Source organism: Chenopodium album, chromosome 21, assembly GCF_948465745.1.
Source record: "Chenopodium album chromosome 21, dcCheAlbu1.1, whole genome shotgun sequence".
NCBI classification, from domain to species: Eukaryota; Viridiplantae; Streptophyta; class Magnoliopsida; order Caryophyllales; family Amaranthaceae; genus Chenopodium; species Chenopodium album.
The window spans coordinates 4,952,433-4,979,165 of NC_137854.1; the positions used below are offsets into that span (position 1 = coordinate 4,952,433).

Genomic DNA, 26,733 nt, shown 5'->3' on the forward strand with positions numbered 1-26,733 from the left:
AGTTCAGTTCAGTTCAGTTCCAATCAGTTCAGTTCAATTCAGTTCAGTTCCAATCAGTTCAGTTCAGTTCAGTTCAGCTCAATTCAGTAAATATGAACAGGCCCTATATCTTATCAAACACATACTTATATATAAACTATAAATATGCAATAACTGAAAAAAAATACCATACATTTTAATTTAGGGTGAAAAAAATTATTTCAAATGACTCAATATGGATAGTATTCGACATTATTACTGTTTGAACAGTCTTAAATGAGACCCGAATTACGTAAATAAGGCTGATTAGGGCGAAAGAGGCTTTATTATGTGGGCCTGCATCATGGGCCTGTGCAAGTACAAAGTACTTGTTTATTGAACGTACCGAAATTGCAAGCTGTTAGATTTCACCATTAATTAAATAAATTGGCCTGGTGTGACCATTTGAGCCAGTAAGGCACACCCGTTAGTTAATTAATGATAAACATATTTATTGGCGGGTCGGTTTTTAAAGGGTTGGTCAATACAGGTTATGGGTAAGTAGTTGATCAATAGTGGACGGGTTGATAAACTAGCAAGAAATAGGATAGAAGAAATAGACAACAAGTAGTCTAAGTAATTTTCTTAATTAGCCTTACAGAGTATTTGGCTATTATTTTAGCCTTGTCAAATAAAAAGCTCTTTTACGTTATTTAACCTATGATAAAGGTCAAAATAGATCCGAAAGATAATAATGATAGTTTCATTATTCATAGGAAGATATGAACTAAGGGTTTCTTAACAATCACAATATAATTAACAAGATGAACACAAATTGCAATAAGTGTTTTTACTTTTATTATTTCGAATACACAAGCCAAGCCACTTGTCATAAACTGAAATCTCATTCTTGTCTAATGTTTAAATCATATGGCTTTATTATAATACAGTGGAAGCCAAAAAAACCCTAACATCATTCTACAATGTTCCAACAAATTAAAAAAATATAAACAACTAAAAAAAATCATTATGTAATTAAAATAAGCCTAAGCTATAAAATGTACTATTATGTTGCCATTACAACTTTGACTTGTACATTTGTAATAGGAAATCCAAACTCAAATATTAAAAAGTGAAGTTAATCAATCAAAAATATTGGATTGACCCAATGCTCTTTTTTCATTGAGAATTTCCCCTTTACAATGTAAATAGATAGATAATAGTCAAACTAAGATTCACATAAATCTACCCATCAAATCTTTAGAGAACCTATTTTTAACTAAGCCATATAACAACTTTTTCTACAAAACATATTTTGTCTAGTTAACTCCAAACCTAGAGGTAGTTTCATGTAGACCTCTTTATGAAGTTCAAATTTTAATAGTATGTATATATATTATTGTTGGTGAAATGGAGATTATTGACCTTATTAGTTATTATTGTGGTACCACAACAATGCTATAGTTAAACGCATTATTATCAACTTTTAATTTTCAATAGTACACGAGAATATATAACCATACTATGAATGTAGGTAGTTTGACAAATATTTTGTTGCAATATATTTTTCCCTTGAACTTGCCAATTTTTGACAACTAAGCACAACTACTAGCCACATGCATGGCAAAAGTCAACACGATAATTCATTGATATACCCTAACTCAAGTCTCAATAAATATTTATGGTGAGGATAAATGTATCATGTATGCTAAGCTGTCTAAATTTTGGACACCATTAATGTAGGTCCAACTCACTTTCTTAATTAAAGAAATTTATTTTTGGTGGGAATATATTGTTTGGTAGACTAGGTTTTACAAAAGTAGTCAATGATTTGCAATTTGGGGTGGGATATATGTCATGATTTATTAGGCTAAAAACAAAATACAACGTACGTACGTCTAATAATGTTATTAGTGAATGATAGATGGCTGATTAATTCAACAACTAATTAGCTTATCTTATAATTGCATTGAATTGGAAGTGATGGGTTCGGTAATTGTTACTCCATATAAGTTGCCAATTTAATCATATACGTACTTGTTTCCATATAAATTGTCAATTCAATTCACTGTTTTTAGCTATTACTGGTTTGATATGACTCATTTGAGTGATTAAATTAACAAATATATATGCATTTTTTAGGAAGATACAAATATAAATTGTATCACTTTATTTTATTATAATTTGTTAGATAAAGATTGGTCACAAATCATTGTGAATTTTCAAATTTCAATGAGCTACTAGCTAGCAAATAAAGTAACATTGTATTGGTTTAACCAAAAGTTTAATGATCACATGCAAACCCATACAAAACTATTATTGATGTTGTTTGAGAAACAAAGTTTAATCCTACTATAACTCCCAAGGTAATATAGACTTCTTTAAATTATTAAAGAATGGACCTAGTTTTTGGTCCCATAATATATACTACCTATGTTTATTTGTATGTAATAAGGAACACCATGCCACCCATGTACTCCATGTATAAAAATATCATACTTATTTCTTATTGTTTGTGTTATTTGATTTATTTATTTATTTATTTTTCATACTTTTTAACTTTTTTAATGCATATCTTTCATCTTGTATAGCTAAAAATTACACAAATGAATCTAGCTAATAAAGTCTATCATGAGTGTGTTTTTAGATACTGTAAATAACTAAATACATCGATGCGTAATAAAGTTTGTGCATGGTATTCACTACATAAACTCTCACAAATTAGTACGGAGTACTGCTTTAAAACTTGTATGATCGATTATAGATGATCTAATCATTATATTTCTAATATTCTCTCAAAAATACAAAAATCCATTTCTATTTTTCTAATAAGATTTGTTCTAATTGGTTGATGCTTAGAACATTCGTACAGTACCAGAAAAATCGATGTTTTTATTCTGTTACAGTCGGTGGATCATTGATTACATGGTTTCTTTTAATTTCATTAATTTGGTTGCATATACAGAGTAATTGATACCCAACAATTTGTCAGTATTCCATTCAATTAAAATATTAACATTTTTTTTTGTCATCGTACTAGGACTAGGAGTTGAGAAATGATTTGCTAATACTGTTTTATTGAGCTGATCCTAATAATATTGATCATAAGATTAACAATGGAACACCAAAAAATGATTTTCATCAAGGCTAATTATCAATGTGAAAATGAGACTGGAACATGTTATCACAACTCACAAGCTCACAACCGTACAATACTTCAAGTATTACAAATCGAACTAGCTAGAGTGACATGATTAATAATTCGGAAAAGTGGGATAAGATCAGAGTATAAATACAATTGAATCGTGTATTTCAAGTCTTATTAGATCAGTTACCTTATTAAGTTATTAGTCATATTCTCTCATTATCTCTAAAAGTTCGTTCTATTTTAACGGTGATTGTATTGCAAAAAAAGTCAAAACAGGAAGAACTTTAAAGAAGGGATTAATATTTTTTTGCCTCCTCGAGTCATGCATATTTACAATTTACTTCAAAGTACGACCTACACTGCTACATGCCTCTCTAGTCTCTACAACAAAACTTTTTTGTTTTTGGTTTTTATGGGTTTACTCAATCAGTCAATTCATTTATGGACACATTTGAGGTCTTATTATACTTTTTCTTCCCAATATTTTCATGACCAAGTAAAGGCAAAGACGAAAAATATAACAAAATACCACATACGGTGCCAATAGAAAAAATAATTAAACTATATGAAATCAAATAAATATAGGAACTTACCCAAATTAGAAAAATAATTTCCTTTAATTTTCTTTAAACGTAAGATTAAATAAACAATACACTAATTTTGCACACGCTTTATAATATAAATAAGCATACTTCCCCCCTAAACTCCATGATCACCCTTTCCTTCCTCCGCCATTTTCTCTCTCCTCTCTCCAAACACCCTCACTGACCTTAGTGGCTCAATGCAAAGGACTTCGTTCCAATCATTTTGGTCTAATTTTTATTTTAATTTTTTCGAATTTGTTTATTGAATTAGTGTTGGAATTTGACTCTTGCATTTTCAACATAATGCCACAATCATAGGAAAGTCGGTGTTATTATAACGATTTTTTGTTAAATCCGAGGTAAAACCCGTAATCATGGCTGTTTAGTTCTTGGGTTTACTTCTATTGGGATCTTACATTGTACTGTGCTCCATAATCCTGTTTTTTTTTGTTGTTGTTGATTGGTTGTTAAGTCCTCGGTTCGAGCAACACCAAAGTTTGCGATTTTTATAAGAGACGAGTTATTAGTTTGTTATAACGAGTTTGTAATATTGTGTAAAGCATTTTTAGTCGCCTTGATAGTAGTAAAGATAAAGCTAAGGCTTAGAGTTTGGGATTTTGTTGGTTAAAGTTGTGAGTAAGAATATATCTTGTAAGTTGTAACATAAAATATAGAAAAATTTGGATCTTGATGTTTATGTATTGGTAAGTTTTTAGGCTTATGGAAATGCAACACAAGGTGAAATGTTTCGAGGCGGACGATGAGTTCTTTGATTCTGTTGATCATATGTCAGCTGAACATTGTTCTGTTGCTAATAATGAAGTTTTGGGGTATGAATTCTGGAGTAATGAGCTTAAGAGTGTTAAGGAAAGGCGCTATACTTTCTTACGCGAAATGGGTTTTATTGATCCTTGTTCATTGTCTGAAGCCGATACAAAATCTACTGATGCTGCTGGTGCTGAAGCTGAAATGGGGTTGGAAAGGATGGTGGAATGCAGTGGAGCTGTTTCGAGTTCGTGTGCTTCGTCTGCTATTGATTGTGGAAGGGAATGTAGTGGAGATAATAATGTGGATCATGTTAATGAATCTGAGGATGATCATCAAATTAGGCCGAGTTTGGGTGATGTTTGTGAGGATGATGAGGTATCAACCTCCAATAGTTGTAAGTCTATAAACAAGAAAATTAGGCATTGGTGGAATGATTTTATGAAGAAACAGAGAGGAAGTATTGGTGATTGTGAAAAGGCTCGTAAATCCGAGATGAGTAGAACGAAAGTGCAAGTGAACAAAAAAAAGTTTAAGGAGCTCAGCGCGTTGTTTGCAGCACAGGAAATCCAAGCTCATAATGGTATCATTTGGACTATGAAGTTTAGTCCTGATGGTCAGTATCTTGCAACTGGTGGAGAAGATGGTGTTGTTCGAGTTTGGCTCATTAATTCGATAGATTCATGCCTTAAGAGGTTTCCAGATGAACCAATTAGTGGTCATAAAAGAGATAAGAAGGTGGAAATACCAGTTGTAGTTCCTGATAAAATGTTCAAAATCGACGAGCTGCCTGTACAAGAGTTTCATGGTCATACCGCGGATGTCTTAGACCTTGCTTGGTCTAACTCTAATGTAAGTTTTTCCTCCCTGAAGAATTTACTAGCTTTTCATTGGTTGCATATTTCTACATTCAGCTAAATTAGTACAACTTATTCGTGTTTCAGTATCTTCTTTCGTCATCCATGGATAAAACTGTTCGTTTGTGGAAACTTGGATCTGATACATGTCTCAACACTTTCCATCATACTGATTATGGTAAGTATAAAATGTAAAATATGTACAGATTACAATCTTCATGTCAAAATCTCTTAAATTTATAATAGTAAAGTAGTACTGTATGATTTAGACTTGTAGAATCAAATGATCCTGATTAAAGTTCATGTATTGCCTTGAATCAGTTACTTGTGTACAATTCAATCCCGTAAACAATCGTTACTTCATAAGTGGTTCAATCGATGGAAAGGTTCGTGTATGGGGAGTATCAAAGCACCGGGTTCTAGACTGGGCCGATATCAGAGATGCAGTCACAGCTGTATGTTACCAGCCTGATGGACAGGTATGTTTCAACTACATGCTTACATATTTATGAAATGCTTTCTGTAAATTCTGTTTTATAATACAGGATATATTTGTTTAAGGTCACCATCTTACTGATCTTATCCTTTCTGTAAACAGGCATTCGTCGTAGGATCTGTTAGTGGCTGCTGCCAGTTCTATGAGACAAGAGGTACATATTCCCTCATTAAAGATTGGATTAAGTTGCTTTCATTGTCTTTAGTTTTCGCTTTATTCTTAATCATCCGGTTTTCTGAGATTCTGTTTGTTGATAATCTAGGGAAATCATTCGAGCTTAGTGCACATATTTTACTTCATGGATGCAAAAGATCATCCACTAATAGGATTACAGGAATACAGGTTGCGCCTTAAAGTTGATTTTCTTATTTTACTAACATTCTTTAGTGATTCTGTCAAATTTGTTCTAAGCAATTTGCTGCTGTTTCTGTTTGCAGTTTTCGTCAGAGGACTCTCAGAAGGTTATGGTTTCGTCAGAAGATTCTAAACTCTGTATACTTGACAAGATGGATGTTGTCTGTAGATTCCGAGGTAGGCATCCAAATCTATAGGTGTAATATGTTACAATTGACTAATAATAATATGTTTTGATAAGGAAAGATCAGCAAAGATCAGTTTTAATATGCAAAAAAATCAGTTAAAAAACAGTTGTGGTATATACTGACTATAATTGCTTGGGTGATCGAGCTATTTAACTCGTTCCAGCTGTAATCTAAACAACTAGCAAGTCTCTTATATGAATTATATACCCATTTGGCCTAATATGAATGTATTTAACCTTAATCTCAAACGTGTCGTATCATCTTTTGTTTAATACAGGACAGTTCACTTAACTATGCTGTTCGTTCCTACTGCAGGTCTTAACAAGTCAGGAAGTCAAATGTCAGCTTCATTTACATCAAACGGTAGTCATATAGTATCAATTGGACAGGATTCACGCGTATATGTATGGAATCATGACTCAACAACAGATCAATCATCATCGAGCAATACAAAGTCTATTCGTTCTTGTGAGCATTTTTACTCTGAAGGTGTGTGTGTTGCAGTACCTTGGTGTGGTACTACAACACTGCCGAAGGATTCTAGTAGCTTATTTACTAACCATGAAGCGGCCTCTATAAACCGATCTCCTCCTAATGTGAACCTAAGTAACTTGTTCGCGTCTAAGAGCTCTGCCATTTTGCCTGAGGACATGCTTCCTATCTACACTAAGGACCATTGCCAAGAGCATAACAATGTTGCTCATTTTCCGACATGGGGGCTTGTGACTGTCACGGCTAATTCGAATGGAAAGATCACGGCGTACCATAACTATGGTCTGCCCACTAGAGTTTAGAGATTATATAGGTAGAATACCAACAACCAAAATCATACAATTAGTTGTAATGTGTAGCATTCATATTGTGTACATACATTTTTTGCAAATATAGTATAGTGGCTTATTTGGGAGTAACAATCTCTTGGTTGTTCATTAATTCCTCAAAGGGTAGCTGAAGCCTAAGTAGAGTGATTGTATGTAACATTTGGTTTCTCTGCTCTTTCTTTGTGTAGTATCATTGTAGTTCAGCTTGTATATGGTACGGAGTAATTGATTACCGAAGTTATACAGAGGAGGAAATTTTCTTATATTTACGGAATTATACTTTATAGTTTCTCTTCAAATTGCTTCGTATTGGCTATTGTACAATCTATAACAACTCAAGACATCACTTGAGACAATTAGATTAAGATAATACGGAGTAAGACTTCTATATGTCTATATTTGTATCGTCGTGTATAACTCAAATCTGCTCATTTGATTACTCATATCATATTAAAACATGGAATTTGAAACAAATTAGTACAAGTACATGATTAAATTGACATATTATACCATAATAACAGCTGAACAAATCAGTTACTATTAGATGCAATTATGATAACTATTAGCCAATTACCATCATTTACTACTAAACGTTAGATGTACCTAGTATTTTGTTTTTAGCCTGATAAATCATGACATATAGCCCACCCCAAATACACATAACTTACCAATTATGTAAAATCTAGTCTAAATATCCATGTTCATGTAGTAAACCACTAAACCATACATTATCCTTCATTTATCATCGCACCAAAAGAAGCCTATAATTAACCAATTGAGTTGGACCTCCATTATTAAATGTGTCCAACATCTGGACTGCTTAGCATACTTTCACTACCTTAATTATTGTGACTTGAGTTGGATATGATTGTAGACACTGTAGATAGTATTTTCAATACTTTAACCAACTAATTAGCCTATTTGGCCTATGTTCTCTTTACCTAGCTAATCCAGATCAAATGAGTTTATAGTATAAAAACTTATACATAAAATCGGATTTACAATAAATATAAGTTATAATTATAAGGTTAGTCTAAAATGATCTGACTTACACACTATTTAAAGTCAATATCAAACCTCATTGTGTGAAATGTGAAGGACTGAAGGTAATATGATGGAAAAGTTTAAGAGTACACTCTAATTTTTTTTTGGGTTAATATTTTGTATAATCTAATTAGTTAGTCTGCTTATTAATTTAGTTTTTCAAATAACTGAGATCATTGATCAAGCATTAACATTTTTTTTTTCTATTCTTAGATGACCGTTTGCTACACATGCGGAGTCGAAGGCAAAAAACATCTTATTTATTGCATGCATTGCAAAGATGTTGCAATTCATAGGTATGTTGGTGTGGAAATTGATTTATCTATTTTATTTGAAACAATTAAATTGATTAGGCACTTTTATCGTCGTTTTATCTATTTTATTTTTTCTGTATATTTTTTGAAGTATTATTTTTTGGATGCTTAAAAAATTGTATAAAAAAAATTATTTCAATTGTTTAATGTAATTTAGTCTTAACTTTTTCATCAATGTTATTTTAGAAAGTTTATTATTATGGAAATACTTGCTAACGAGTGCCTTAGAGCATTAAATAATTAATTATCTAATGTCTCGGGTATTGTTAGCTTTTTCCATATTATAAATTTTTTTCACTTTTCAATGTGAATTTTCTTTTCATATAATTAGATTTTCATCAAATTTACTAATATGAATATAATTTTTCAAGTAAATTTTTTTTGTGATTATATTACTTAAGAAATTTTATATTTTTGAAAATTTAACATTTATTTCATGGTCATGATTTTGAATGTCGAGGAAAATAATTATGTTTTACAATTTTTAAGTTATTGTGTGGAAGATCCTTTGAAAATTAGGAATAATGTTTGGTTGTGTGAAGACTGTGATGTTGAATTTGGAAAGCCTACTCAACTACTAAAGAGAACAAGTTCTCGCATAACCTCACTAGTACAAAAGGCTTTGTTAAGAAAAGCTCGAAAGGGGGGCAAAAATTATAAAGATATTCAAGACTTTATAAGGCAAAATCAATCAAATAGCAAAAGGAATACTATTGATGATTGTGTCTTGGCTCAAGAGAGTAAAGATGGTAGAAATCAAGCTAATTTGTTGAAATTGATGAATGATATGGATTCTTCATCTCCTCAATGCCCTATGGATTTGAAGTCTCCTGCATCAACAGTCTCAACAGAAAATACTTATTTGCAGTTGGATAATGATGTAAATACACTTGTCGAAGATGAGGATCGGAGTATGATGAAGAATATTTTGAGATTTCTAAGGAATTGTCGAGTGGAAAAAAAGATGGCAATGAATCGTTTAGTTGTAGTTGTGAAGAACAAAGAGAGCTTTTGCAACATAATGAAAGTGATGATGGATGGTACCACAAATGTGTACCACCAAGAAAAATCATCCAACTTAGTCAAAAGGAAATTATTTGAGGATTATTTTCATGAAAATGACTATGAGGAACTAGATAATATTGAGTATTCAAGTTATCCATCTTATCACGAGATATGTGATGAACAAGAATCAAAAGATGTTCGAAAAAAGTTGATTGTTGAAAAGAATTATGATGGAGAGTTGAATTGCTTGAAACCTAAACCATCCAACCTTGTTGGTGTTAACACTTCAGTTTATTGTCCACTTAACGTTAGTGCAACTAGCAATGTTGGTGCTACCGCACTTCTTCAATCAATTCCAAATGTGTTTACACAACCAATTATTGAAGTCGCATGGAGGTACATTTCCTTTTTTTCCTTTTTAATATTATTTAATTTTCTTTAATTATGTATTTAGCCTTCATTATTATTTATGTTGTTGATATTATTTCCTTCGTTCTTTATTATTTGATTCTTATGACGATATGATTGTTGGAACAATTTTGACTAGATTTTAATTGGTTTATTAAAAAAAATATAGTGGGTAAGGTTTTGTATTTCTAAAAATAGGTGATTAATTCTATAGAGATATAATTTTTTGGAATATAAATATATAAACACAAGAATTTATTAATTTTATATTATGTTATATTTCAAGATATCATATCTTTTATGGAGTGATTGAATATTATTTTATATCATTAATATTTTTTATTTTTTACTTTACACTAATATTACCATAAAATTAATATTTATTGGCAGAGGAAGATGTAGCATGATATGTAATTTACAACATATATCTGTGGGAATTTCAGCTCATCTTTCAAATACAGCATCATTAAGGATACATGGAGCAACAAGTGTATTGCCACAAGAATTGATCTTTAAACTTGTGCCAAAGCAAGAAGTGTGGCCTAAAGCTTTTGAAGCCGCACCACCTATAAGTGCTGATATTGCTTTATACATCTTTCCATCCGAAGAGAGGTATTTATATTGTAAATTAGCCCTTGATGCATGAAGTTTTCTTTAATGATGTGTGCTTGACCTATATTGTAAAAGTTTTAATGTTATTCAATTTTTATATTTGGGTTTTAATATAGATGTATTATTTATCTTGCGTTTTTCATTTTGATTTTTTTATGAATTAATTGATTTTGATATTTAACTAAACATATTTCTTGGATTTTTTATGTAGGGATGAGGAAGCGTACAACATTGTGTTGGAAAAAATGATTAACCTTCACTCTGCTTGGACATTTAACATCAATAATAATTTAGATCTTGTACTTTTTCCGTCACAAGAACTACCTCAAGAACATTGGAGTAAGGGCCTGTTCTCATTGACTGAACTCAGCTGAACTGAACTGAACTGAACTGAACTCAGCTGAACTGAACTGAAATGAAATGAATATTTTATAAGAGAAGGAAATTAGGAACTGAACTGAACTGAATTTCAACGTAAGAGAACAGGCCCTAAGTGTTAAAATTAATTTTTTTAAACTAATACGTCGCCTAAGTTTTAATGATGAATTGAAATTATTTTTACAAATTTAATCGATCAATTATTGATTTAAGTTGGTTGTAATTCTTTAACATTTTTTATTTTTAATGTTGTTTTGATTATTTAAAATATTTTGTATTACAGGATTTCAAAGGAAATATTATATGTGGGGCATATTTAAGTAAACTTCAAATTCACTTGTTGCAAGCTCATTCACCATCTGAAGTGATAGTTTGTATGGTAAGCTTCATTGTGTAAAAACAGTAATTGTTAATTGTTATTATCATTTATATTTTTGTAATATCTTATATTGATACTTTTTATTTGTGATAGGTACAAATGTGAGTATGTAATTCAACATTATATTAGCCAAACAGGTTATAATGTTGGTCGGGTTGTGCAACTTTCATGAATATGATGGTTGTGTTTGACCTATACATCGAAGGGTATTTCATTTTCAATCTCCTCCAAGTTTCAATATCCTCCAATTTCTTACCATGCCTAGGCCATTCGATTGGGTTGTGCAACTTTCATGAATATGATGGTTGTGTTTAGGGTATTTCATTTGCAATCTCCTTTTTTTAATCTCCTCCAATTTATTACCATGCCTAAGCCATATATATTAGAGGTGATCATTTGCGGGCTTGGACGGGTAGCGGGCCGGGCCAATGCTTATTTTTTTGTCCAACGGGCTTTATGTGGCAAACCCGAACCCTTTTATGCGGGCTTGATACTTTGTCCATGCCCGCTTGTTAAACGGGCCGGGCTTACCCGCGGGCTAACGGGCCTTAATTTTTGTTTTATTTTTTATAATACTAACTAATCTTTTTATTATTTACTAGTGCTAAAATTATTTTGGTATAGTTGTCTTATAATTTTTTGTTCACAAATGATAATAAAAATTAAAAAAAAAGGTTGAAATTATGACATATGCTATAAATATATGTAAGATAAAACTTATTTAATAAGTGTTAATGATAAAATATAAAATTAAAATGAATAAATGTAACTAATAAATGCTTATAGTTCAATATAGTCTCGTTGTATTTATTTTCAAAAATACACAAAGTATGTCATAACTAACTAATTAAATAAAATTATTAAAATAAGAATGTTGTTATTATTATTATTATTATTATTGTTATACATTAATAAACGGGCCGGGCGGGCTAGCCCGCAATACATATTTCTTGTCCATACCCGCCCATTTATGTTAACGGGCCGGGCCTAGCCCGCCCAAATATCCAATTTTTTTCAAAAAGGTTATCCAAGCCTGCCCTTTTTGCGGGCCGGGTTGGACGGGCTTGGCGGGCCGTCCCACCCATGAACAACTCTAATATATATGCATCCTTTGTTGGGATTGTTTTAGTCTTAGGTGTTTAATTTGGAGGTGGGGATGTTAATGTATTTACATTTGGTGGTGATTGAAATAATTCTTTGGTACATGAAAGAATATAAGAGCTTTTACTTAATTAAGTGATATTTGGATTTATTTTCATTTTTTCATTCTTCAATTTTTTTTAAGCCAAGTTGTTTGATTGCTGCACATTATCATCTCTTACAAAACTTTTGGACAACATTTAAAGCATCACTTTTAAGCCAAGTTGTTTCATACCCCAAGGGGTGTTAACGAGTCGAGGTTGCTCGTGAATTGTTAAGTGTCCGATTCGATAAAATCTAATTCATTAATAGTTGATAAAACTAAAGTAGGGAAATTTGGTTAAAACAAGTTAAATTGAGTGAAACAAAGAACTAAATGCTCGAGCCCTAACTCAAGCTTTAGTCGAGCCTTGAGTTAAGCTTAAAACTATGCCAAGCCAGTTTGTATATGTTTCGAGCTTGAGTCGAGATAAATAATATCTTAAGCTCGACGAGCTTCGAGTTCTAGCTAAGCTAGAGCTCACTACTGTCAAGCTCAAGGTCGAGTTTAGAGAGGTTAGGTTTCGACTTGACTATTCATACCTAAGTGTGTGAGCTAACCACACTAAGGCTATTAATTAAATTAAGGCATCTCTACTAAAGTTGGGCCGTTCCCAGTTCGCTCGCCGTTACTAGGGGAATCCTTGTAAATTTCTTTTCCTCCGCTTATTGATATGTTTAAACTCAGTGGGTAGCCCCGCTTAACCTAGGGTCGCAATGGATTTGCCGCCCCAAAGGGCAAACAAATTAAGGGTCCTGCGAGTCCTCAAAAGCCACAAAGTGCGCGACTTCGATACATCCTAGGCGCGGCCTTGTAAACGGTCAATTTACCCGTTCACAATTTGCACCGATTTCGTTAATTCAAACCTACCACGGACATTTATGACAATATATAATGGTCATATATGGTTCCAAACAATATTATATGACCCCGAGATATATCCCCTATTATATAAACACTTTTTGCCACCGGGCCCCCAAACCTCTAAAATTTCTCAAAAAAGCGTGGATAATAGCTTTTTCATAACAGTCAATTTACCCGATAACCACTTGCACCTATTTCATAAACTCAAACCTACCACAGATATTTATGACAACATATAAATATATAATGGTCATATATGGTTCAAAACGTCATTATATGACCCTTAGATGTATCCCCTAGCATCTCAAGACTTTCTTATACCGGGTCCCGAAACCTCCAAAATTCCTCAAAAAACGAAGATGATAGCCTTCAATTCTGGAACTTTTTTGACCTTTTTTCGCACGGTAATAAAAATTGTCAAGATGTTTACCATTATCCATAATATCCTCCGGGAGCCCATTTGGGTGGATAAAACCATCCAATATGCCTTTAAATAGTCAATTTACCCGATTAAAACTTGTACTGATTTCATAAAATCAAGCTACACCACGAACATTTTATACTTCCTCTGTTTTTTTTTACTTGACCTGTTTCTTTTATCCCGCTTGCCAATGCAAAACTTTAACGATTAATAACTTTAATTCTCCATAAGTAATAGTTGTAAAATTTACATATTATGATAGCACTTACTGAGACGAATTCAAAAAGATCTTACACGAATATGTTTTTCCTTGCATATTATTCACAAAAGACGGTCAAAGGAGGGGTGATGAATAGTGTAAAAGTCAAAGCGGGTCAAGTAAAAAAGAACGGAGGAAATACAACATATAATAATCATATATGATTCTAAACGTCATTATATGACCCCTAGATCTATCCTCTTACATCTCAACACTTTTCGCCACCGGGCCCCGAAACCTCCAAAATTTCTCAAAAAGCGTTAATAATAGCCTTCAATTTTTGAATTTTTTTGACCTTTTTCCCACAGAATTCTAAATTGTCGAGATATTTACCATGGTCCCTAGTACCCTCCATAAGCCCTTTTGGGTGGATAAAATCATCCAATATGCTTTTAAACAGTCAATTTACCCGATTATAACTTGCACCGATTTCATAAATACAAACCTACCACGGACATTTATGACAACATATAATGGTCATATATGGTTCCAAACATAGTTATATGACCCCTAGATGTATCCCATAGCATCTATAGACTTTAAGATACCGGGTTCCGAAACCTCCAAAATTCCTCAAAAAATGTGAAATTGCCTTCAATTTTGGTATTTTTTGACCTTTTTCGCACGGAAATAAAAATTGTCGAGATGTTTAAATTACCATGGTCCCTAATATCCTCTGGGAACCCATTTTGGTGGATAAAACCATCCAATATGCCTTTCAACAGTCAATTTACCCGATTACAATTTGTACTAATTTCATAAAATCAAGCTACACCACGGACATTTATGACAGCATATAATGGTCATATATGGTTTCAAACGTCATTATATGACCCCTAGATGTATCCCTTAACATCTCAAGGCTTTCCAATACCGGGTCCCGAAACCTCCAAAATTCCTCAAAAAACGTGGGTAATAGCCTTCTATTTTGGAATTTAATGACCTTTTTTGGTACGAAAATAAAAATTGTTGAGATGTTTACCGTGGTCCCTGATATCCTCCCGGAGCTCATTTGGATGGATAAAACCATCCAATACGCTTTTAAACAGTCAATTTACCCAATTACAACTTGCACCGATTTCATAAATTCAAACTTACCACGGACATTTATGACAACATATAATGGTCATATATAGTTCCAAACGTCATTATATGACCCTAGATGTATCCAATTGCATCTCAAGACTTTCCGATACCGGGTCCCGAAACCTTCAAAATTTTTCATAAAATGTGGATAATAGCCTTCAATTTTGGAATTTATGGACCTTTTTCGCACGGAAATAAAAAAAAAAGTAAGAATGTAAAAAAGGGACGGAGGGAGTATTTGTTTGATAAATTTAATCTTAATATTGTAGTTGCTTTGTAATGAAAATCTTGACATTAAAGTTATCATAAATAAAAAGTTTCATTGGAGGCATATCATTGATTTATGTAAGAACAAGATACAAAGGAATGTATTCCGTGATTATGAAACAAATCAATGGGTAAGAAAATCAACACGCATGGGAATAAGTGAATGACAAATTTGTCAAAAAAAACCTTTTAAAAGCACCTTTTTGCGAAAAAACCTTTTAAAAGCTTTTTGGTTAAAAAAAACCACCACATCCATTTTTTTTTTTGCGAGAGGAAACCTATTCCCCTAATTACCCTCTAATTAACATAATTAAACTCTAAATTCTTCTAATTAACCTCTAACCCACCAAATTACTAATAATTAGATTTAATTAATATATATACAAAAATACCACCACCCCTCCTTCCTTCTCCCTTCCTCCCTCCCCTTACTCCTCCTTCCTACTCCCATGGAATCAACCCCTCCTCCACCGGACCACCCGTTGTCCGGATCCCCCACCTCCGGCGACCTCCTCCACCTCCAAACGACCCTCCCTTTCCCCCTAATCACATCGCAACAAACCATTTCCTTGATTTTGAAAAACCCTAGAAAATTGATTTGGGGTTTTTTTAAAAAAATTTTGTGCATCTTTCTTGCAATTGATGCTTGTTTTGGCTTTGATTATGTATGTATGTAATGTTAGGGTGATTTGTAACAAATTGTAATTGATTTGGACTTGATTTGAGCATGTTTGAGTATATGAGATCTAAAAATTCGAAGAAAGGAGGCGGTGGTCGCCAACGGGGATAAGGGAGAAAGGGATGGTCCACCGGCGGTGGAGGTAGGTTGCCGGAGGTGGGGGGGGATTCCGGGCGGCAGGTCCGGTGGGTGAGGGGGTTGCTTGAAAGGGAGGGGGAAAGGGAGGAAGAAGGGGAAGGGTGGTTGGTTGGTGGTTCTTTTTATGTATAAATTAAATATAATTATTAAGTAATTGGGTGGCTTAGTGGTTAATTAGAAGAAATGGGAGGAAATTAGAGTCTCATTAACTTAATTAGAGGATTATTATAGAAATAGGTTTCCTCTCGCAAAAAAAAATGAACATGGTGGTTTTTTTTTTTTTCCAAAAAGCTTTTAAAAGGTTTTTTTTTTCCTTACAAATTTTTCTAAGTGTATAACAAAAAGGAATAACAAGTGTAATATATTATGAGTTTTATACTTTTAACAAATTTAAGTGAAAAAATATAATCTTGAAAATTTAAAATAAATAAAGTACAATACACATTTTCTTTTATTGTATTGAAATTTGAATTATTACTTTCGTATAATTTATCATAGTACTTCTAAAAGGAATTTTGTAACCTAAGAAATATTATATTTTCATAAAATATGGAGGTTTTCTCATTGCTGTAAATTTTTTTTTTCATAAATCACTTAAATAGGATTGGAGTTATATTTTTTCCATAATTTTTTCGAAATTTTAACACAACTAATCATGGTTAACCAATACACCCTCACAACCACTACCACCTTCACCACCCTATCCCCACCCCTAAAAACGCCTTGCTTCCCTTTCCCCTCCCCGAAAACACCAATCAAGTTGCCCCTCTCCTTCGCCTTGATGTCCCTCCCCTTCCTCTCAAACTACCAGCGAACCTCCCCCCACTCTTGAAACACACATGTCACTTCCCACCTTCCCACAAATTACGTACCCAATTGAATCAGATTTGTCGATGGATATTATAGGTCGGTTATCAAATTTTTATATGTGTAATATTGGATGTTTATCAAATATAAACTTTAACACTATTTTTATTCTTAAAAAAATATATCCATATAAACTTAATTGGCTTCATGTGTGCCATGTTAATGCTTAGTTGTGGTCATAAGGAAGTGCAAAAGTGTCCTACTCCTACCTATGGATTTCACAAAAAAAAAAAAAAAAAAACCTACCTAATATCATCTTTTCGTGGCCCAATTAGAATTTAGCTTTATAGATTAGTGAATATATATGATATGCTGTATTATTGTGAGATATTTTCCATACATATCTTATGATAATATTTAGGAAAACAAATATTCTTCGTGATATTTAAGAATAGAATTACATTATTAAGTTTAAAATATTTAAGGAAAGTCTTATTTCCTACATCTATTTGAATTCTAATGTTGCTATTATATAAGTAACAATATATTTTAAGAAAAATTTTCTATAAACCTTTACCTAAATTAATTAAGCACCTTGAAATACTCAACACTACATAACTCAACTCGACTCGACTCGACTCATACCAATCGGGCTCGGTCGTGCGCCGGTCAAAAGTCACAATCCACAACCATCTAACTCGTGATAGTCTATACTTCCTTACCCAAAACCCTTGGTATGGGCCAATTGAATTGATCGACTCTACATCTTCTGGAACTTTCTCTGTATCACTTTTAACTTCTCCTTTTGGCAATTTCTGCATGTAATAGTGTATTGATAATTTGATAAGTGCGAAATACTGTAGTTCTCTGGGTGCACAATTCAACGTGATTTTTAATTTTTGGGTCGCAATTTTAGTTGCAAGATTTCAACTCCATGTCTCAGAATTCTGTAAGTTAGGTTTTTATTTCGTTCATAAATTTATTTCTTAATTTCTCGATTTTTTTTTTTTTTTCTGGGTGCAAATTATTGAATTTTTGTTATTGTTTCTGTATGTTTCAGATGAATATTTGCCAAACTTGTGGTAGCAAAGGTTACTTGGATCTTCTAATTCACTGTGTTCAATGTCAGATTAATGCAGTTCATCGGTAAGTTGTATAATTTTTAAAAAAAATTGATTTTCGTGATTTTGGGGGATAAGCACAAATACGAAGTAGTTTTATACGAAGTATAATTTGGGTGTATTAATGAGGATTTAGACTGAGTTTTTCTGCATAATTGAGTAGAATTCTGAAGAAATCTGTTGATATTACATATTTTTTTCAACTTCCACAATTTCTCAAAATTACTATTTTTAGGGGTTGTACAATGATGTGGTCTAATGTTTGTATTAGAAATTTAGTAGTTCATGCAACCTTTGTAGTTTGTACTCCGTAGTAGATATGATTTTTACTTAATTTGGTAGGAATATGTACTATAAATACACTTATTTAATTTTGCAACCTCTAGTGACATTGTCTTGTGAATCTATAAGGAAATACATGAGGCACACTATGAATTCTCGGCGAATTCGGTTCCCTTAGTAAATTTGAAGGGCAAATGTGCAACATTTAGTGACATTGGCTTCTTGATCTATAAGGAAATATAGGAGGTACACTATTAATTCTAGGTTGGTGCTTGGCATATTCGGTTTTCTTAGTCACTTTGAAGTGTAATTTGCTTTGGTATAAGTAAGGCCCTATTTGATGGTAGCGTTTGACGTAGCGGTATTTTCATAACTTATTAGCCTTTTCATAACTTATTAGGCTTTTCAAGACTAGCTGTTAAAGTTTATTAGCCTTTTCATAACTTATTTGTCATCTTGAAGTCTGTTTTGTTCACCTTATTTACAATTAGTTTAGGATAAGTTCAGAAACAATAAGTTTATATAAAAATTACCATTACCCTCATTTACTGCCTACTACCAAATGGGCCGGTTCATTTTAGGTTTTAAAAAAAAAACACAGCATTAGAGAGGATTTAGCTTATGAATTATGGTCCTCTTTTAATCGTCTTTCATATCTTCATTCATTGGCAGGTATTGTGTAGATGGTCCTGCTAATATTGACGATGATGAAGTTAGCTGGTCGTGTGAGGTTTGTGTTCCTCGAATGTTTGAGGCCTCTCCAGCAGTTAGAAAAAGTGAACGTATTAATTCAAAAGTAGATCAAGAGACACTATGTGGATTAGCTCGGAATAAATGTTTGAGTATGTCAAAGGTTGAAAAATCAAATTGTGTGAAGAAAAGAGCTTATAAAGGGGCAGATGACTCATCTACCTTGGATGAGAAGAAAAAGGAATTTGTAAAAAGTAAAGAAGAAAAGTTGAAGAAAAATAAAATTGCTTCAAAGATGGGAGATTCTGAACTGTCTCCTCTATTATGGCAGAAGAAAAAGGTGAACTCAGCTGGTGGTGCAAAGAAGGAAAGTTCAGAACCTTCTATGTTGACAGGAAAAAATATTAAGGACTTGAACTCTTTGTGTGGTGGTGAAGATCTACAAACAGATCAGAAAAAGTATTTGGGTTCTCAGTTATCCGAGGAATCAGCCCATGGCATGGAAGGAACTGATGAAGTTGATGAGATAAGGGGTGGAGATTCTGTCTCAGAGAGCTGGCATCAACATGGGCAATCTTTATCTGGAATTCATTCAAGTATTCTAGATGAACAGCAAGAAATTGGGTGTTCTGAAACCTGTAAACAGTCAGATGGTGCAGAAGACATAACTTCAGACAATATTGGGGAAACAAAAGCTGTTCCTGCTTCTCATCAAATGGATCAAACTCGTAGGAAGAAGAGGAGGTTGGTTATTTCTGTGGAATATTCTGATTCCGATGAAGAACCTGTTTACGCTAGGGCTGATCATCCTCAGATTTTACCTAATGTTAGAGAGGGTTTTACTTATATGCATGGTGAGCCTTCTGCAAAAGGTCTTGATCAAAGGCGTCTAATGAAGTCACATGATCACTGTCCTACTCAACCATCTCCTAATATTAAGTCAGATGATTATATACCGCCTCCAAAATTTTCCATAGATCATGACAAATGTGTCATCCCTCCATTGTCAAATGTAATGCCTGATATACGTGGCCCTGCGCAGCCAATAATGAATGCAGTATGGAGGTATCTAGTGTCTTTATCATTGGATCATCTGTTACTTTCTAGTTTTCAATGATGAGCACTTCTGTTATTAGTCATAGAATACGTTATTTAGCAAAATGCTCCCATGATGCATGTTACTGACCATTACCTTTGTTGTTTTACCAGGGGATTTTTTAGCATCAGTGATGATGTGCATCCTATGTCTTTTAAACTTGAGGCTCATTTATCAAACAAAGCTCATGAAAAGGTTATCGGTGCTGCAAGTGCATTGCCAAATTCTCTTAGCTTTGAAATTTTGCAGAAGAATGATGCATGGCCTAAGAGTTTTGAGAAGGCACCTCCCAATGGTGACACAATTGGTCTCTATTTCTTTCCAGTGGATGAAAGGTAATCTCAACCCTTTTTGATTACTGTATTATTTGTACCTCCTTTCTTCCTTTGAGGCTTTGACCAATATTAGTTGATGCAGAGATGAGAAGAGGTATGAGGTTCTACTTGACAAGATGATTGAGGATGAACTTGTGCTGAAATCTCGCATCAACAATTTGGAGCTTTTGGTTTTTACTTCGCAAGAACTACCTCGAGAAGAATGGAGTAAGTTGATACTATTCTTTTTTATTGTATTAAACAATAGAGCTATGAGATTATATATTGGATCTAGCCTTTCTGTGGGTAAACTTATGTACATTTGATCTTGTACTTGCTTAGGGAAGGAGCATCTTAGTTTTTAAGGAGCATTGGGGACTCGGGGAGTTGGGGTAGTGTTAATACTGTATTTTAAAATGTACTTAACATGTTCCTACTTTTCTACTTTTTAGGATTCCGTAGTAAATACTATCTATGGAGTGTCTTTAAGCCCAAGCAAGAAACTTTCTTGACAAGTGGGCTGCCTGGTTCCCAAATCAGTGACTCTATGTACCACAAAAAGGATTTGGGCATTGCTGAGAAAGTAGGAGTTCAACGTGTCCTTCAAGCGTAGATAAACTGCTTGGGAGAAATAATCATTGACGAAGAGTTGAAGACAGACTGCTTGGGATAAAATGCAGTAGTCAGCTGCAACGAAGATAGACTGCTTGGGAGAAATAATCATTTGAATGTCCCAGAAATTTTGTAAGCTTCGAGGCCAGTACATTATATATTTAGAGATGCTACCTTTTTGAATCAAGAAAATGTACAGTACACATGAAAACAGACAGGGCAAGCCAAAGAAAAAGTGTAAGGATGTGCCTATTAGGATTTAGGAAGTTATTCACATACACATAGTTCATACAAGTCTGATATGCCTCGGTTTTGAACATAGTTTTGCTTTGAATATGTTTACTATCAGCAATTTTGTAGGCCTGTAATTTATTTTTTGTAGCTCAAACTGATTCACTGCTCTAAGCTTGTTTGGTTGCATTAGGTGACATACTTTCATTCACCCAGTTTTTGGTGAAAGAGAATAGGAGTGTTTGTATGCATTGGCAAATCTTAATTACTACTCCTTTGTTTGTTTTCAGTTTTATTTGGCAAAAGGTGAAGATAAAACCTTTTTTCAATTTGCATCATTCGACGATAGTATTCCTTGTTATCTATAATATTATGGCCAGGACTTTCTGTAGTCTTGGGACAATAGCATTGAGTCACTGTCTAAGTTTTGTGAAGCTTATAGAGGCATGAATGCATGATAGATTTCGACACATCGTTGAAGACAAGGAAGATCAACCGATGTCCGTGAAAGCAACTATGCTGTGGGCTTCTGGCAATGAAGGTAGTGAATGAGACATAAACTAGTGGCCTTTGGTGGTTTAGCATTTGTGCAGTTTTGCTACAATAGAAACATTATTAATCAGCTGTATCTAGTCATTTTAGTGGAATCTTACAGCATTATTGTTGCATAATCCGTATAAGTAGCATTTTTGGTGACGTAGGATGTGCGCAACCATATTATATACTAGTACCAAGTATCATTGTACTCGTAGTTTGTAGTCAGTATGTTCTCATAAGATAATTTTTTGTGGTATCTAGTACTCCACTAGTTTATAAAAAATGGCAAATTATAGGGGTATTTTATCATTTATATGTACTACTGCGTATCTTATAAGCAAATAATACAATCTACGGATTAATAGTTTTGCAAAACACCATCGCAAAAGCCTATATGGAGTATAACATATACGAAGTAATTTTTACTCGGTATTTATTTAGTTTTGAATACTACTAGTATGTATCTATAATGTATTTCATAAGTTTTAATCAGCAAAATTATTTGATTTAGCAAAAATTGACTGCGTAAATCATGTCTTAGAAGTACTACATGTTAGGCAACCCAACGCTAGAAGTATTTTAACCTCTGTATATATACTTCGTACATTACTGAAATTTCAATGGAAGAAAATGACACTATTAAATTTATTCTTACAAAGGAGTATTTTTTGCTATCACACATTTATACATGATCTCTCAAATTGCATATTCTGAATGAAATACTGATACATATATACACTATAAACTTCTGAAAATTATGAATGAATGAAATAGTCAATAGTAATACATAGTATATACACTTTATATAATCTTGAATCATATCAAATTAGCAATAATACAATGTACAAACCCTTCTAATTTCTCCTCCCAATATAAGTTAAATATTCATTAAAAAAAAAATTGGGACAATTCAATTTTTGACCAACTTATTTCCCTCCTCTTCAACAAGACTAATCTAGTGGAGTTGTGGATGCCAATTTCCAACTAACTTATACAGTTATAAGTTATAACTCCCTATTCCCTAACCAGCAAAGTCTTCTTGCAACCCATTTTATTTTTATCTACCCCTACAAAATCCCGTTTATATCATTGTCCTCGACCATTCGACTACATTTGTACTACTACCACAAAGACTTACTTCCAATATTCCAAGTCTACAACTAATGTACACCATTCAAATTACACCCAATAAAATAATAAACCTACCAAAAAACAAATAAAAGTTACATTACCCTAAAATTTAAAAGTCAAAGTTGTTGAAGAGCTCACCAAAGGAAGAAGGAGAAACAATAGGAGCATTTGACAAAAACAGAGCTGAAGGACTTGGCATGAAGCTCATATTACTCATAAATGGACTCATCAACAATTCATTCACACCAAACCATGCTTGATTCTCCACTGTATTAATCGGCGAAAACATCGCAGCCGATATCCCCGGCAAATTCGCGGGCGCCGGCGACAAAATCCCCGGAAATTGACTCATATCCAATTCTCCAACCCCATCATTTCTCTCTCCTCCCATCATCATCTTCATCATATCACAATCATTCTCACTTCTTCTCTCTCTCCTCTCCCTCTCACTCGGACTACTTCTCTCAATCGCTGCAAATCTCGCCGCCGGAGAAACAGGGACTTCGCCGGAAAAAGTAGTTTCCGACGCCGTTGATTCTTTTCCGGTGAGATGCTGAACTATTGACCGGAAATTCGAAGCTTCTACGAAGATGGGTTTTGGGGAAACCGAGTAGATTATCACGGGTTGGTTCCCGGTAACCGGGTCTGGAGCTTGAGAAGCGGGTTTGGGTACAATCGGAGGTTTCTTGATTTTCTGAGAATTGTTGTTGATTTTAAGTGGGCTGGGTCTTGGGCCCTGGATCTGGATCTGATTCTCTCTCCTCGCCTTCTTCGCCGGCGGTTGCGGCGGCGGGTTCATCTCGCCGGAAAATGGTAGAAAACAGGGGAAGTGAATGAGTGAATTTTTTTTTTTTTTTTTTTATTTTTGGGAGGAAATGAAAGTATAAATGGTGGGTTTTTTCGTTAGTATTGGTTGGATTTCTGGGTTGAAAGAATGAAATTCGGTGATTTTGGAAAAAATGGGGAAGATTGGTTGGGAGGCAAAATTGATTAATGAGTAGTGATATTAAATTTGTTTGTTGAGTTATATGGGAAGGGCTCAGGAAAGAGAGAAGTCAATCTTTGGAATAGTCAACACATGTGGATTTTCGTAATATTTTATTCATTATTACGAGTATTTGTATATTCATCCATCCTACTTCGTATCAAAGACTTTTGTTTCGTCTAAATACGGTTGTTTAACACACAACTTCATGATATCAATGTCTAAGTGAAGGATGGTTTTAGAGTAGGGCAAAAAAAATGTACTCGTATTATTGTGTAGAATTTCTCTAATTAGAAATAATGTGCTATGTACGAAAGTATTCGTATATAAGTAGTGAGGATATAAATAGTGTAAAATAAACACGGATAAAGCTAAGGGATTGGAGGTTTACATAAGTCAAAAACTATTGATTGCTCTTACTAGTGGCAACAATATTAAAAGGGGAAAGAAGAAAATAGGGGCATGGTGATTTGGAAAAGAGAAATAGTGAATGTTGGGCTGTGATGAAAATGAGGGTGTGCGGAATTAGATGCCAACGATAAGGACATCTCTTTCAATGGTTTGGAAATTGCTCTATACCAATGTCCAATGGGGATCATCAGATCATTGCACCATCATCACTAACTAATATGGTAAATTCGTACATAGATGTTTTGTTATGGTAGCTTCTTCATTTAGCTACAATATTATTGTATCGGCAAGAATATTTGAGTACGTATCTGTTTTTCATTACATGCATGGAATAAACATTAGTGTATGATTGCTTCACTAGATGTATTGGTTGGTTTAACTAAATGGTTAGTTATTTTGTTACTTGGACATGTAAAATGAAAATTACGTAATTTTGTTTATCTGGGGAATTAACTGGACACAGCTTGTTTTTTTTTTTTTTTTTTTTATCCTAGGATAATAAAAAATGCAGTTACAAAATAAAAACACCTTAGTTTCACCTTACATAAGAAATGAGCTACTCGTCCTCGTCGACATGTGAGATTCAATGATTTAAGAGTGAATTTGCTTTCCTCATAATTGGCAACTAGCTAAGGCGAAAACAAGCATGAGTTGTAACTTGTAAGATACCAAATTCAAGTTTTTGAGTATTGATTTATTTCGTGACATCTAATGATCTATATAAGTGGCTGGTTGGTAATGATACATGCTTAAAGCAAAATAGGAGTAATTACTTTTACAAGGTTTGAAAATAAGAAATAAATTTAGGTTTGTAGATGTAACTCCAGAAAAGTAAAAGCTCAAATATAAAATTTTGGTCAATTTAATCAAAGTTTGAGGGTCAAAGACAAGTGGTCAAAATTCAAGAAACTAATACTAATGATTAGATTATTAATCCTAAAATTCAATTTCGTCAAGTTCTATGAAATTAGTTCTTTGAAGAAATTTAGTTTATGATTTCAACTCCTTGGGATGTTTATTCATTTTCACCACCAAATAATTTACTAACACCATAAAGTATCAATTTATCTATTCGACATCAACTTAAAAACTAACAAATAAAGTATTTTATACCTAGATCAAATTTAGATATATAATCCACAATTTAAAGTTTCTACTGATGTAATAATGCATTGATCAAGCTAAATAGGGACTAGAACGCAATTTAGAAAGTAAAAAGTCAATAGGGCAAATCGACAAATTGAGTCTCAAATTCAAGTCATCTACTTCTTGTGGACTTGTGGTAATATAACTTGAAAAAAATATTCTTAATACTACTATACAATATACATATATCAGTTGCTCTTCAAACCATATTATATGTTCCAAGTAGTCATTAAAAATGCTCATATATTGACGACAAGAACCTTTATTGTAAAAATTTCAGAATAATGATCACAACTTGATTTGAATAATATAGTGTATTAAAATTTGTATATGTATTAGCATTTCATATGATATAAGATGGACTTAACATGTACAATATATAAGTACATATGTTATGGTTATTCGTGATGTTTTCCTCACAAAAATGACCAATGGCTATAATTTATTGTGTGATATAAAAAATAAGACAAGATCACCACTATTCTCATTAACCTCATTAAAAGATTTTGGCTTCTCGATTTGTACACTATTGTGTCTCACCTTTATAGAAATATATACGAAGTACATATACATTGTATTTCATTAAACGTATTACCTATGTAAATAGGTTGGTTGGAGGAAATTTTGGAAAGGATTGATGTTTGTACTCAAGAATTTGCTTGATCTATTACCAAATTAGCGCCGGTGGCTTCAATAATTTGCATGCACATGATCATCACCCGAATCATGAAAATTACAAAGTAAATTAAAAGGATTTCTGAGATGGGAACAAAAAGTAAAAGCTAATCATAAGAAGTTTAGCTTGATTGAATATACCTTATATATGAGAGATTTTGGATAGAGCAATTATGAAAATTACTCTATAATACACCATAATTGCTCAATACTAAGGGTCTATTTTCATACGATTTTTTTTAGTTCAGTTCAATTCAACTCCTATTTTCATTCTTTCTCTTATAAAATAATCATTTCAGTTCAGTTTAGTTGAGCTCTAATAAGTTCAGTTCAGTCATTGAGAACAGGCCCTAAACATCAAGTTAGGTTTTATGAATGTGACATAGGTGTGTACTAATCATTTTGTATAGATCATATAGGTGTTACATAGGTGTATCAATGAATTGAATGTGATGTGGTTAGGTTTTCTCACTTGATTTTTAAAATTTTT

The 26,733-nt window shown here is 33.1% G+C and overlaps 3 protein-coding genes across 3 annotated transcripts; 2 read left to right on the forward strand and 1 right to left on the reverse strand.

Moving 5' to 3' along the window:
* Positions 1–3,843: 3,843 nt before the first annotated feature.
* LOC145602800 (uncharacterized) lies at positions 3,844–7,367 on the forward strand. Its single transcript, XM_081658955.1, has 7 exons — positions 3,844–5,307; positions 5,400–5,490; positions 5,634–5,791; positions 5,911–5,962; positions 6,071–6,150; positions 6,246–6,339; positions 6,666–7,367. Exons 1-7 carry the CDS (start codon positions 4,411–4,413, stop codon positions 7,142–7,144), a joined length of 1,851 nt encoding a protein of 616 aa, XP_081515081.1. The 5' UTR covers positions 3,844–4,410; the 3' UTR covers positions 7,145–7,367.
* A 10,195-nt stretch (positions 7,368–17,562) lies between these two features.
* Positions 17,563–21,626, forward strand: LOC145602445 (uncharacterized). Its single transcript, XM_081658634.1, has 6 exons — positions 17,563–17,961; positions 18,073–18,158; positions 19,088–20,170; positions 20,315–20,536; positions 20,619–20,743; positions 20,968–21,626. The coding sequence occupies exons 1-6, from the start codon at positions 17,947–17,949 to the stop codon at positions 21,126–21,128; spliced, it is 1,692 nt and encodes a 563-aa protein (XP_081514760.1). The 5' UTR covers positions 17,563–17,946; the 3' UTR covers positions 21,129–21,626.
* An 890-nt stretch (positions 21,627–22,516) lies between these two features.
* LOC145601839 (protein MKS1-like) lies at positions 22,517–24,354 on the reverse strand. Its single transcript, XM_081657917.1, has one exon. It carries the CDS (start codon positions 23,823–23,825, stop codon positions 23,136–23,138), a length of 690 nt encoding a protein of 229 aa, XP_081514043.1. The 5' UTR covers positions 23,826–24,354; the 3' UTR covers positions 22,517–23,135.
* Between the last annotated feature and the right edge of the window lie 2,379 nt (positions 24,355–26,733).

Coding starts and splice junctions, on each gene's coding strand:
- LOC145601839 (XM_081657917.1), bottom strand. CDS start 23,825: ATGAACCCGCCGCCGCAACCGCCGGCGAAGAAGGCGAGGAGAGAGAAT.
- LOC145602445 (XM_081658634.1), top strand. Junction 20,171..20,314: donor ATAATGAATGCAGTATGGAG/GTATCTAGTGTC, acceptor TTGTTTTACCAG/GGGATTTTTTAGCATCAGTG. Junction 20,537..20,618: donor TTCTTTCCAGTGGATGAAAG/GTAATCTCAACC, acceptor TAGTTGATGCAG/AGATGAGAAGAGGTATGAGG.
- LOC145602800 (XM_081658955.1), top strand. CDS start 4,411: ATGGAAATGCAACACAAGGTGAAATGTTTCGAGGCGGACGATGAGTTC. Junction 5,792..5,910: donor GTTACCAGCCTGATGGACAG/GTATGTTTCAAC, acceptor TTCTGTAAACAG/GCATTCGTCGTAGGATCTGT. Junction 6,151..6,245: donor ATAGGATTACAGGAATACAG/GTTGCGCCTTAA, acceptor TTCTGTTTGCAG/TTTTCGTCAGAGGACTCTCA.